Source organism: Saccoglossus kowalevskii, chromosome 16 (genome assembly GCF_978046115.1).
Source record: "Saccoglossus kowalevskii chromosome 16, keSacKowa6.1, whole genome shotgun sequence".
Lineage (NCBI taxonomy): Eukaryota > Metazoa > Hemichordata > Enteropneusta > Harrimaniidae > Saccoglossus > Saccoglossus kowalevskii.
Genome location: NC_140656.1, coordinates 27,317,540 through 27,327,963, shown reverse-complemented (window position 1 = coordinate 27,327,963; position 10,424 = coordinate 27,317,540). Strand labels below are relative to the sequence as shown.

General features: G+C 34.9%; 1 protein-coding gene across 1 annotated transcript; it reads right to left on the bottom strand.

Annotated features, from left to right (window-relative positions):
- Window positions 1-356: 356 nt before the first annotated feature.
- On the bottom strand, window positions 357-10,274 carry LOC100378034 (centromere protein Q-like). Its single transcript, XM_085491617.1, has 9 exons — window positions 9,958-10,274; window positions 7,639-7,678; window positions 7,207-7,324; window positions 6,435-6,506; window positions 5,235-5,310; window positions 4,109-4,185; window positions 1,808-1,895; window positions 1,005-1,091; window positions 357-655 (listed from the first exon to the last, which is right to left on the bottom strand). Exons 1-9 carry the CDS (start codon window positions 10,174-10,176, stop codon window positions 500-502), a joined length of 933 nt encoding a protein of 310 aa, XP_085347743.1. The 5' UTR covers window positions 10,177-10,274; the 3' UTR covers window positions 357-499.
- Between the last annotated feature and the right edge of the window lie 150 nt (window positions 10,275-10,424).

Sequence of the window (10,424 nt, the reverse complement as noted above, 5' to 3'; positions counted from 1 at the left end):
ATTTCCTGTCAGCATGAAGCTCTGGTTCCGCTTTCAGAAATGAGAAACAGCACAATTCAAGCATACACATGCATTGAAAGGAACAAGTCTGTTGTCCACTGAAATCACATGCTCACTTTCAGTTTGACAATTGAAGATATTAAAGACAATTTTGCCAACAGTACAACTTTGAAACACGGCAATTATTTTTGCCATAGAGGGCATACTTCGAACAAATAAAAATACAAAAGGTTGATGTGACTATGATTTTGCTGACACACATGACCACCAGAAAAACCATTTTCTCATTTGCACCTTAGTATTATTACTATTAGGTATGAAAATTATTCATGAGAAATGTAACAAATACAAGTATGTTAAGAGTGTAGAAAATATTGTTGCACTTTATGGCAAAAACAACTTGTATCCTCGGGGCGGACATCCAAGCATTTTCACTAAAATTAATTCCAAGCAAAAATAAAGTATTCCACAGTATATAATCAATTAAAAAATAGTTTTTTTACATATTGTCACTATTCTCATCTTGGTTCACAAGTACGTTGGTAACTGCAACTATATTCTCTACATACTTGTTGAGATCATGGACACCATCAGATTTACTGAAGTCTGTCAGATTGTGCAGGAGTCCACTACGTTTAGGATCAAAGTCTTCAACCTGTAGAATAGAACACGCACGCATGAGACAAGCAAACATACTTACTGGTAGCTAACCCTATAATTTCAATATTTCAAGACATAGCTAAATTCAACTGAAAGTAAATACTAAAATGACATGGTTGAGATTCTGCTAATAGGTTCATTGAATTGCATTAACATGCATATAGCTATTTCAAAGTGTTGTCAACTTATTCATTTGGTGAAACACAACTATCTACTATTTATTGTTACAACAACAATATTAGTAGTGTAAACACTGGGGGTTCTACACTGACTTATGAAATTTCGCTGTTTTAAAGCGATCATACCATGAATATGGTGAATGTTTTATGAATTACTGTACATACCTGAGGAAATGGTAAATGGTCCCTATCATCTGGTAAAGGTGGAATGCCCAATGTATCAACAAAATGGTCATTGAGTATTGGGTGACACTGTAACAATAAGATGCATGTTATTGCATGATCAGACATTCAATGATACTGTGTACATTGTACATCTTACTACTGGAAAGAGAAATCAACACTTTATTGCAGTTTGAGGTCGACTTGATATCAATCTCACCAATATCGATGGGAGTTTTTAGATTCCAAATTCTCATCAATTTGAAGGAATTTAAATTTTCATCATTTTTTTAAATATTTTCACTGACAAGCTGGTGAGAATTTGCATTCTTATCAATGAAAATTTGGGTTCTAACAATTGAATGGAGAGAACACAAACACTCATCGGCATCAGTGAGAATAATATCAAGTTTTGGCAAACTGCCATCATTAGTGGTCTGTATTACAATATATTGATGGCTCAATCATGTATTATGAAAGCAAAAGCCATTCTGACTAATTGAAATGTTTTCAGATTTTTGATCCAGTACTTTTTTTCATAAGCTAAACAAAATGTGAATATATTTCTTCCAGATTCTAACAGTGTAAATCATTTACTAATTGGTTCTGATTTTGATATAAACATATCCATCATCACAAATTTCAGTTACGTACTGTTCAAGAGTCAATCTCTGAGCTGTTTATACTGTGCAGATACATGGCAGTGGTCTGCAGTAATTTTTAACATTAATGATATATCTGTTGAAGTTTCATTAAAATCTTTGGAGCAGTTCTTGAAATGTAGATGCTTTAAAAAAAATTTCTACCTTTTTTTTCCACTTTGCACCATTTGATTCAAACTGTTTTATAGATTCATCTACATTGACAAGTTCTTCTTCTTTCTTTTTCAAACACCTATAGGTTTATAAGAAATGGCATGAAATGGAGACATCTCATGTTTTGTGAGCGCATCAACACAAGTACACATTCATATACCGGCATACCAGAATATCATCCCACGTACATGTAGGCTTCTTTTTCCCAACCAATCACCAACTCATCATTGCACACACAGCTTAGTGACTTTCCTTGAGAAATTCCTCCTTCCGACTCATTCATAAATTCAGATTCAAAGAAGAAGCCAGATACGAAGTCTTGATATTATTTCAATTATCGACATGCGAGCCTAGCGTACATGTTATCAGTTTCATCTGAGTTAAAGATTATCTAACATGGCCGATAAAAAATGTGCACATCATTTTATTTTTTTGACATTTCTTAGTGCATGCACATCAGTTATGGAAAACAATTGATTGATTTATTTCACTAGAAAAAAGTAATATACAAGGTAATATACGGTAATATGTACACAATTTGAATAATTCTGGTGTGGACCATGAAAATAGTTCAGCAGAACTCGCCAAGTTCATTGCCCTATCACTTAAAACAAGTCATTGAAAATGACACAGTCCCCGTTAAATTTTTGAAAGTTCTCTTTGCGCTCATCATATTAAAGCGGAGGGGTTGTCTCAAGCGTGTCCTTGAAACTTGAGTTCCAAGTGGCGTATACAACAGATTGTTTATTTACATCAAAACCGTGTTCCGTGTAGTAGTAATATGGCCAAAAATAAAAACAGCCGTTATTTGGCCATCTTAGATCTGATTATGAAACACACTGATATGTATGATGTATGTGCCAAATACAAATAAAAATGGTACATAAATTGTGGAAATATAGTAGTAAGGCCAAAAAGTCAGATGGCTGTCAATCGGCCATCTTTGACCAGATTTTGAAACAAATTGTCATGGACATGCATCCTAACATGTTTACAGTACATGTATGTGCCAAATTTGAATGAAAACTGACTGACAGATTACATCTTGTTTTTGTTTTTTTATCTGGTATCTTGGACGTGCCAAGATACCAGATAAAAACAAACAAACAAGATGCCTGCCAGTCGACCATCTTTGATCCAATTGCGAAATAAATCGTTATGGACATGTATCCTACCATGTATAATCTATGTACCAAGATTGAATGACAACTGACAAAGCATGTCCAAAATACAACATTCTCAAAAACAAGATGGCTGCCAGTCGGCCATTTTGAATCAAATCGCTAAACCACTGCATGTGCATATGTCCCAAATAAGGTACTAGGCACATGCAAAGAATGAACTGAATCGATCCACAGGATCCTGAAATATGACTCTGGACAGACTGGCGCACGGACAGACAGACACACGGACGGACCGACCGACAGACAGACTCAGAAACTCACAGACGGTCAGGGACATGTATCCTAACATGTATGATCTATGTACTAAATTTGAATAAAAACTAACAAAGCATGTCCAAAAAACGACATTTTCAAAAAACAAGATGGCTGCCAGTCGACCATCTTTGATTCAATTGTGAAATAAATCGTCATGGACATGTATCCTAACATTTATAATCTATGTACCAAGTTTGAATGAAAACTGACAAAGCATGTCCAAAATACAACATTTTCAAAAAACAAGATGGCTGCCAGTCGACCATCTTTGATTCAATTGTGAAATAAATCGTCATGGACATGTATCCTAACGTGTATAATCTATGTGCCAAGTTTGAATGAAAACTGACAAAGCATGTCCAAAATACAACATTTTCAAAAAACAAGATGGCTGCCAGTCGGCCTTTTTGAATCAAATCGCTAAACCACTACATGTGCATATGTCCCACATAAAGTACTGGGCACATGCAAAAAATGAACAGAATCGGTCCAAGGGATTCTGAGATATGACTCCGGACAGACGCACGGACGAAGACCGTATTATAAGTCCCTGTTTTCAGACTTCGTCCGAACGGGGACTAATAAATGACTAGTATGAAAAGAAAATGGTATGGTAACATAAATGAGTACCGGTAAGTACGTAATCAGAAAAAAACACGAGTAAATTAAATATCTAAGTTAAAACAAAATAGCAGTAAGTGGTATGCATCATTTGGACGACAGGATGCTCACTGTGATATAAGCAATTTTTTTGACAAGAAACTTTTAAATTTTCCTTCTGAGCCCAACCATCCCTTACTATCATGGGACGTTTCAAGTATCTACAATAGTAAATTATTCAGCTGCGACTTACTCGTCTAGTTTTTTCATTTGTCCCTCCATGACCATCATTTGGTTAGATCCTTGCAGTAAAACCTCATCCATATATTTCTATTGAGAATAAAATGGTTAACAAATTATATTACATACATGTATCAACTATTTTATAATTTTTGTATCTATCATCAGTGTATCATGTTCGATCCAGCTTATATTTCTGCTGTTGACTTTATAAGACTGGTTGTCAACATAATAAACAGGCAGTAGAGGGATGTGATCTTTTACTCACGGAAACAATCTTAACCTTTTTGTTGGACCCAAATTTATCTGCATTTTTTTTTTATTCTTCGATATTTCTAGAAATTAACCCTAAATAGTGAGGCCAACAGGCAAAATTTGAGTAAATTTTCAGTTTTACTTGAAAAATTTAGCTATTTTTGTTCCAAACTTCTGAAGTAAAATACAGAATATAAACGGAACTATATTTGTGAATTTGTGATGAAAAGAGGGAACTGGTGGTGAAAAGGTTGACATAAGATTTTGTGGAATTTGTGAATACAAATTTTGTGAAAGTCACTGACACTCTTTGTTGTAGAACCCTGGAGAAAATTTCACTACTACAAAATTTCTGCAATTTTCATTGACTTGACTCACAAAATTAAAGTGGTTTACACAGTTGGTCATAGCATTTTGACAAACAAAATTTAAACTCCATTGCGAAGTACCATGGTTAGGCAACAACCTTCTCGATATAGGTGTGTGTGGCTAGTACAATACTTGACAACTACCGGTATGAATGTACAAATTACAAAAAGTTTTCTAATGTTGATATTGCAGTACAGCTTGCATGCATTTTTGCACTCGCATAGCCAGCTTGTACATCACACTTTGAGTGCATCACCTTTGCATCCTTTTTTCAGCGTAGTGGTGCATGATCTAAATTCACTTTGAAAAATCACAAATATTTCTGACTGTCTTCGATGATTCTATGTCAGCGAGATCATGTTTTTTTAATTTAATAAAATTAGCATGACTATTTGCGTGTGTGATAGATGGACAATGTTAATGGTAGATGCCACGACAAGAAATGCACTAGGTTGAATGAAAACTGACTATGCAACATCTGACCATGAACCAACAGTTAGATATATATAACTTACACACTGATTGTCCATCCTTTTGTAGTCATTGTACCTGACAGGTGGTACTTTTAATTGAGTCAGCCTAGATAAGAGTCTAAAAAAATAACAGCATATATAACAAACATCATTTACAAATTTTATCCAGTATCTTTCCCTTTCTATGGTATGGTAAACGTTGTTTATCACAACGATAAAAGAATGTCAAACTGCACTACAGTAATTATTCACATGATTACATTGTCTAATTCTATGCACTGTCTGCCATGACTAAACGTAGTAAATTAAGATTTTTGTTCAAAATTTAATAAAAATCTCAAGAAGCCCAGCCATTCCTTGTTTTCGAAACTCATTTATCACGTATACTATTGTCATTGCCATATTGTTCTGAACGCCAAAACATCAACATTGCCAGCTAAGTTGCTGAATGATTTATTATGCACGTCTCGAGATCGTTACATGATTAAAACTGGTTCAAACCAACTTTATGCAGGTGCGCAATTCGGCAAAATGTGTTCATTTATGGGTATTATGAAATACAGACGTACCATCACTGTGTTACCTATAGATTTTGTTTGGATAACTTTGGCATTTATTATTTATATACAAATTTATATGATTGAATGACAATTTGTAAGGCATTGCATCGTGATCTTCTATTTATATTTAGTGTGTCCGAGTTAGACTATTAGATTGACATCTCTTGTCTCAACTTGTTCCGATCGCATAACAATCTCCAAGCGTGCATAGCTAACCAGTCAAATACTTCGCTGGCAATGTTGCTGTTTTGGTGTTCAGAACAATATGGTGGTGACAGTAACACTCAAAAAAAAATCTAGAGAGCACCCAGATTGTGTGTAATCACCATAGATTTAACATGATTCAAAAACATTCATTTGTGGCTGTCCGCGTTGGTGATGCAATTAAAACCACTTTTTAACACCTGAAACAGGGTTTTTCAAAAAGAAGTCCATATTTTGGGAAATTCAAGACTCACGTTTTTTGCATCAAAATTTATGCGTTGAGAAGACTCATCTATGCTCAATAAAGTCAAGCCCCATACTGAAGTTGGCAGACAGAATGTCTCTATTGCACAATTTGAAAATTCCTTGCATTTTTAAGGCATTTTTACTCTGAAAGTGAAGGTGGTTGATACTCAAGGTTACTCACTCTTATCAGCTGTACCATATCATGTGATATGAGATTTTAAATACATCTTACCTGGCTCTCATAATGTTTAGATGCTCTTGCACATTACTGTAACTTACAGCACTTGTATCATTCAATGTTGACCTATTAAAAGAATATAAATACTGTCTGTATTGTGTAGAGTGTATATGTTATGCCAAACATAATGCCTGTGGAAATATTATCAAAAAGAAAAAAAATGTTTACACAAGTGATACACAAAAGCTTGAAAACAGACAATTCTGTCGTATTTGTCACAGTTAAAACATCACCAGCTGAAAGCCTCCACAGCCGAAATTGTCAGCAGATGTGTTACTGGTGAAACTCCTTGATACTGATTAGAAATCACGTACAAGGTAGCCAATCTTTTTATACTAGTTGCCAATAAATCAAAATTTAAAATACTGTTGGGTAAGTCATGAGAATTGGCCAAATGCATACTTTGCATTTTTAACATTATAGCCATTTCAGCATTGGATGCTATGTACGGTAATTCCTCATGCTCAGTTACATTACAGTTAAATGCAATAAAACGCTTATAATGTGATATAATATGTGGCATTTTAACATGGAATCCTATGGTTAAAAGTAAAAATGCAAGCTTTGCCAAATCGTATGAAAAAATCTCATGACGCGTAATCTCATGACATGCACATTTTACTACTAACGTAGGCAATAATGTAACTGAATATATAGCCTATGATGTATTATTGCTGCAACTCGGGCTACAATGCATATTGGACCATCCAGTGTCGGCCATAGCTGGGGTAAGATTTATTTCAGATTTCTCACTGAATGCACTTACATGATAGCACCATCTATCATGTTGACAACCACATCCTTTGTAGACTTTTGTACTGGTTTCCATTTACCAAGAGTCCTTGCTGAAATTTTACGTTCCGTATACACATCGCTCTCTTTTTCTAAAATAAGACAAACAACATTTGATTAATAAGTCAATGATACAAAAACTGTGGCAGTGAATTACTGCTACAAATGTCATTGCATTTTATTACAGTACACATGTTAATCATAGCAAAATAAATTACAGTAAAACATTTATTCCTTTGCAATGTTATAATTTGAACATCTTTGTGAAGATGTAATTTCATGAATGAAGTCACTCATCCCTCTGCATTAACGACCCCCAATAAAATTGTGTGATTTTCCTTAATTTGTGAAATTTCGCAAAAATTATACTCTCATGAAATAAAAGCAGTATAGTGTTATACAGTACCTTGTGGTGGTCTTTGTTTTTCATGCCTCGTCTGCTTGGCCTTAAGGATAGACAACCATAACGCATTGTTATATTACTACAAGTATAGATTATATTATCTCACAGACCCTCTATCACTGGTCTGGAAACGCCTATTGTTTTACATGTACGTGTGAATCGGCGGGATTAGTGGGCTAACGCTTGTAACGGCTCTCCGCGAAGAGCGGTACTATACTGTTGATAGCTTCGAGATACATCGCGTTCAGTGCTGTGATATATTGTTTAACGTTTCCAGAACATATTCGATACCGTATACAAATATTTTTTACCATAGTTGATTCGTAACGTCTTTGTTTTAAAGGAGAGTAAATTTCGTTGTATACAATATGTTGATGCTAGACGTTTTCTTGTGTGAAATTATGTCTTTTTCACCTTTTGTAGTAGAGGGACTGTGCCATGACTTGTAAACTGACTTGTTTTTTCTGTTCCTCTCATTAACGGTACATTCTTGACAACATGACAACATTTATGTTTTTGGTAGATTTGAAATACGTTTAGCACAATGGTCATGTTGAATATACGATTTTGATGATTGTTCGTTCAAAAAATGACACTTATTTTTAAGAAGTAAACGACGTCGTTAAAAACAAAATGGCCGGTCCCAGTTACGATGTTGTACACATTTTACTTCGGTAATTATTTTTTTTCTGCTTATTTTGTTTTTCAGGCATATTAATTGCAACAACTATGTATATCGGCAACACAATCAATTGAAATACTGTTTAATGTCACAAGATGTATGATTTTTGGGTCTTGGTTTTGCACGTCATTGTATTCACGACGGCGCCATTTTGGATCACATCATTCTCTCAGTCGTATAATTGTAACGCTATGCGCTAGTTTCTGTTCCGATTACAAGGGAATGGGGTGATTCTCCAATTCCATTTTTATTTGGTGGTTAAAGAAACTACTTCTGAAACTAATGGGGTGGTTTAATTCTGTTTGGGATGTAATAAAGAGTTTAATTTCATAGACAAATTTTGTTTACGTTCAGACAGCAGTCGTGGAGTTTTGACAGGAGTGTGGGCGTGGCAATCATGCCTCGTAAAAGGTTTCTCCGGTATGTTTTCGGCACTGGTTGAACTACATGGTTTATCTTTATGCACTTCATGGATTTCTTCATCAATGACGTCTTTTAAAACAAAATCCCAATCAATGTTGTCATCGTCGAATTCGACAAAATCGCCGCAAGCCTTCCACATGGTAATGTTGTGATCCGTGTGCTGGTAATGACGCATGCGCAATGACCCAAATCGCTAAGTGTCATGGTAACTTCCAGTGGGTTAATGATATGCACGACTACATCAATGGAAGTTTATTTTCGGGATAACTTGGCGTAAGGTGTCAACGATTTATTTGCCCGTTACGAGGGTTAGTACAATAGAATACTAGGCGTTTCCAGACCGGTGATAGAGGGACTGTGATTATTTTGAACATGTCATGGGACTGAAAAGGGCTTTTTCTCGCTTCTCAAAATTTTAATTCTCACTAGGACCTCTCGTATTCATGTGTTCAGAATTGTTTTGCTAAGCTATACTTTGTGATTGGCTATATGAACGTTCAACAAATAAAGCCAAATTTTGTTTAAATTATGAACCTCTGAGGTCATCAATTCATGTCATAATTGACAATCACCTCCCATCAGCACACAGTCAGCTGGAATACACGTGATAATAAAATAAATGCGATATTTACTACATTGTATATGGGGGCCGCCATCTTGAATGGGGTTATTTAGTTTTATGCCGCATTCAAGATGCCCCCCCCCCCCCCCCGATATAGTAAATATCACATTTATTTTATTATCACGTGTGCGCCAGCTAACTGTACATCAGCGATATGGGAAATGAATCAAAATCCATGAAAATATGTTTATCAAGAAATTTAAAAGCTTTTATATCGATACTTAATCACGTTCATTCACAAATGATTTATTAAATTGTATTAGATGAGGTGACATCAGGGTATCATTTTTACGCTAAGATTATTCATTTTGCTTTCCTCAATTAAATATGCAATTTTTTTGTTATACCGGTAAATGAAGTTTGTTATTTGTTTGTTATGTCACGTTTCTTTGTTGTTTTTGAATACATTTTTGTAGATTAAAAAAAATTGTTATATTTAAGCAATTTAAAAATATGTGGTTTAGCATGTGATTGATGTAATAATTAAATTGCATTTTAATGAAAAAAATCGCATTATTTAAAACTTAAATTGCAATTATTAAATTATACATTCTTGTGTTTCGGTTTTGCACTTTATAGACAATCTAAATAATACCTTGGATGTCGTTAAGCCCCCAGAACTTGCCGATGATGATCGTTTTCTACTCGAGGTATTCCTGTCCTTGTCTGTGTCACTTGAAGATGAAAAGACCAAATGCGATTTCGACTTCGGAGTTATTTTGTGTTTTGAGACATTTTTCGTCGATTTTTCTTTACCATGTATTTTGAGTGGTATCCTCATTGTTTTCTTCTTTTTCGGTCTGCTGGGAGGCATCTTGCCTATTTCAATATTAAGGGCCGAATAGCGTAAATGTATCTTCACCAGGAAATGTGTCCATCATTGTCAAACAACAACAAAACTCGAACTTTCCGCCATTACAAGCCTCGGTGTACGCATGCTCAATGAACTCAGCCTGCCCGACACTCCAAAGAAGAATATGCAACAGAAACACTAAATATGATTGGTCAAACGCTAGACTATTTTTAGTCGTCATCCAATCAAAACTGTCAGAACAGATCATG